The following is a 2,255-nucleotide window of genomic DNA, read 5'->3' as shown; positions in this document are numbered from 1 at the left end:
TATTTGCAATCCCTCTCCAGACACCCCTCTCATATGTCATCTTAGTCCCTACGGCATCCCATCCATTCTTGTCCACACCATATTTTTGAGCCACCATTATCCTCCAAGAAGCTCTTGTTTCTCTTGAGAATCTCCATAACCATTTGCACAACAATGCATCATTTAACAATTTGAGATTCCTAATCCCCAATCCCCCATGCTCCTTTTCCGTACAAATTGAATCCCAAGCAACCAAAGCAATCTTCTTGCTGACAGCACCGTTTCCCCACAAAAAAATGCGCATAAGACTATTCAATTTCTTTGCCACCCAAGCTGGCATTGAGAACACCAACATCATGTAAATAGCCAATGTACTTAGAACATTCTGTATTAGCACTAATCTTCCCCCGTACGTGAGATAAACCCTTACCCAACCTTGCAACATCTTCTCAGTTCTCTCTATAATGGGATACCAATGGATCTTACTTCTGTAGGGAGACCCAACTGGCATGCCTAAATAAGATAAAGGAAGTTGTTCCCGCATACACCCAATAGTTGTGGATATTATGTCTTGGGAAGTTGGATTTCCTAGACCAAACGCCTGACTTTTTAATTGATTAACACTCAATCCAGAAACCAGCTCGAAACACATGAACACAGCTTTAATATTGAGAATATGAGCAGGTTTATCTGATGAAAAATTACCGTGTCGTCTGCGAACAAAAGATGCGTCACTGATGTTCCATGGGTCGATATTTTAAACCCTTCAATCAATCTTTGTGACTCAAGCTTCATAATCATTTTATAAAACCCCTCCATAACTATTGTAAATAGGAAAGGAGAAAGTGCATCACCTTGTCGCAAGCCCCTTGTACTTGTGAAAAGTTCCCCAGGAGTCCCATTAATCAATATAGAGAAATGGGCTGTTGAGATACAAGAGAAAATCCATCTCCTCCACTTTGTACCAAACCCCATCTTTGCCATTACTTGATCTAGATAGTGCCAGCTGACCTTATCGCAGGCCTTTTCAACATCCATCTTGAAAACCCAACCATGAGTATTTTCTCTTATTTTCGAATCCATACTCTCATTTTCCAGCAGAATACTATCCACAATTTGTCTATTCGCCACAAATGCACTTTGAGCATCAGAAATAATCTGGGGGAGAAATTTCTTCAATCTAGATGATAATACTTTGGTGATAATCTTATAAGATGTGTTGATGAGACTAATTGGTCGGAAGTCCTTCACGTCTTCAACATTTTCTCTCTTTGGAATAAGAGATATAAATGTGTTGTTCGCCCTCCAATCTAAGAACCCTGTATCGACAAAGTGATTAACCATTCTCATAAAATCCACTCTAATAACCTCCCAAAAGAACACATAAAACTTAATCGGAAAGCCATCCGGTCATTGCGTCTTGTTAGACTTCATTTCGTGCATTGCTTGTTTAACTTCCTCATCCGTAATCCCTTTTTCCAAATTTGTACTTTCTTCCACGGAGATAGCTGAGAACTCCAAATCTTCTACAAAAGGTCTATTGCTACGGTCTTCTTTATAAAGATTTATATAGAAATCTTGAATGTGACTTGCTATTACAGATTGTTCCTCAGTAACATCCCCATCCACTCTGATACTGCCAATTGTATTAGCTCTTCTTCTATTGTTAGCATACTTATGGAAGAAAGAAGTATTATGGTCTCCCTCAATGATCCACTGGTTTTTAGTCTTTTGCTTCATTCTTATGCTCTCAAGCTTAGCCCATTTCAAGTAGTCAGCCTTCTTGTTCACCCTTTCAAAACTATCTTCCACTGTAGAAACCCCTTGTGCCTCCCTCTGATCAAACGCTTTAATTTGTACTAACAGCTCATCCCTAATCCTGTTTACTCTGCCAAAGGTTTGTAAGTTCCAATCTCGCAAATCACCTTTCACCGCTTGTAACTTTTTGCAAAAAACATATCCCGGATTCCCCGTGAAGTGATGGTCCTGCCACCATTGTTGCATTCTTTCTTTAATACTCTCATCTTGCAGCCACATTAGCTCAAATCTCTGAGGTCTTGGCCCAGTGTTTATTGCTGAGGTTGAAAGCTAAATTGGAGTGTGATCAGAAGTTGGACGAGGTTTCACCAATTGATATGTGCCAGGGTAATACTCATCCCACTTTTTGTTAATGATCAATCTATCTATACGACTACAAGTAGGAAATTCCTGAAAATTAGACCACGTATACTTTGCACCGGTAAGTGGCAAGTCCACTAGATCCAAATTGTTCATAA

At 39.6% G+C, this 2,255-nt stretch overlaps 1 protein-coding gene across 1 annotated transcript; it reads right to left on the bottom strand.

Annotated features, from left to right (window-relative positions):
- Nucleotides 1-1,389: 1,389 nt before the first annotated feature.
- Nucleotides 1,390-2,016, bottom strand: LOC113316656. The gene has a single exon (XM_026564809.1). It carries the CDS (start codon nt 2,014-2,016, stop codon nt 1,390-1,392), a length of 627 nt encoding a protein of 208 aa, XP_026420594.1.
- Between the last annotated feature and the right edge of the window lie 239 nt (nt 2,017-2,255).

The sequence above is a fragment of the Papaver somniferum genome, chromosome 10 (genome assembly GCF_003573695.1).
Source record: "Papaver somniferum cultivar HN1 chromosome 10, ASM357369v1, whole genome shotgun sequence".
NCBI classification, from domain to species: domain Eukaryota; kingdom Viridiplantae; phylum Streptophyta; class Magnoliopsida; order Ranunculales; family Papaveraceae; genus Papaver; species Papaver somniferum.
The sequence above is the reverse complement of the archived record's forward strand: the minus strand, read 5'-3'. Positions and strand labels throughout refer to the sequence as shown.

Bases quoted from the DNA above. Each gene is read 5' to 3' on its own strand.
- LOC113316656 (XM_026564809.1), bottom strand. From the start codon at position 2,016: ATGTGGCTGCAAGATGAGAGTATTAAAGAAAGAATGCAACAATGGTGG.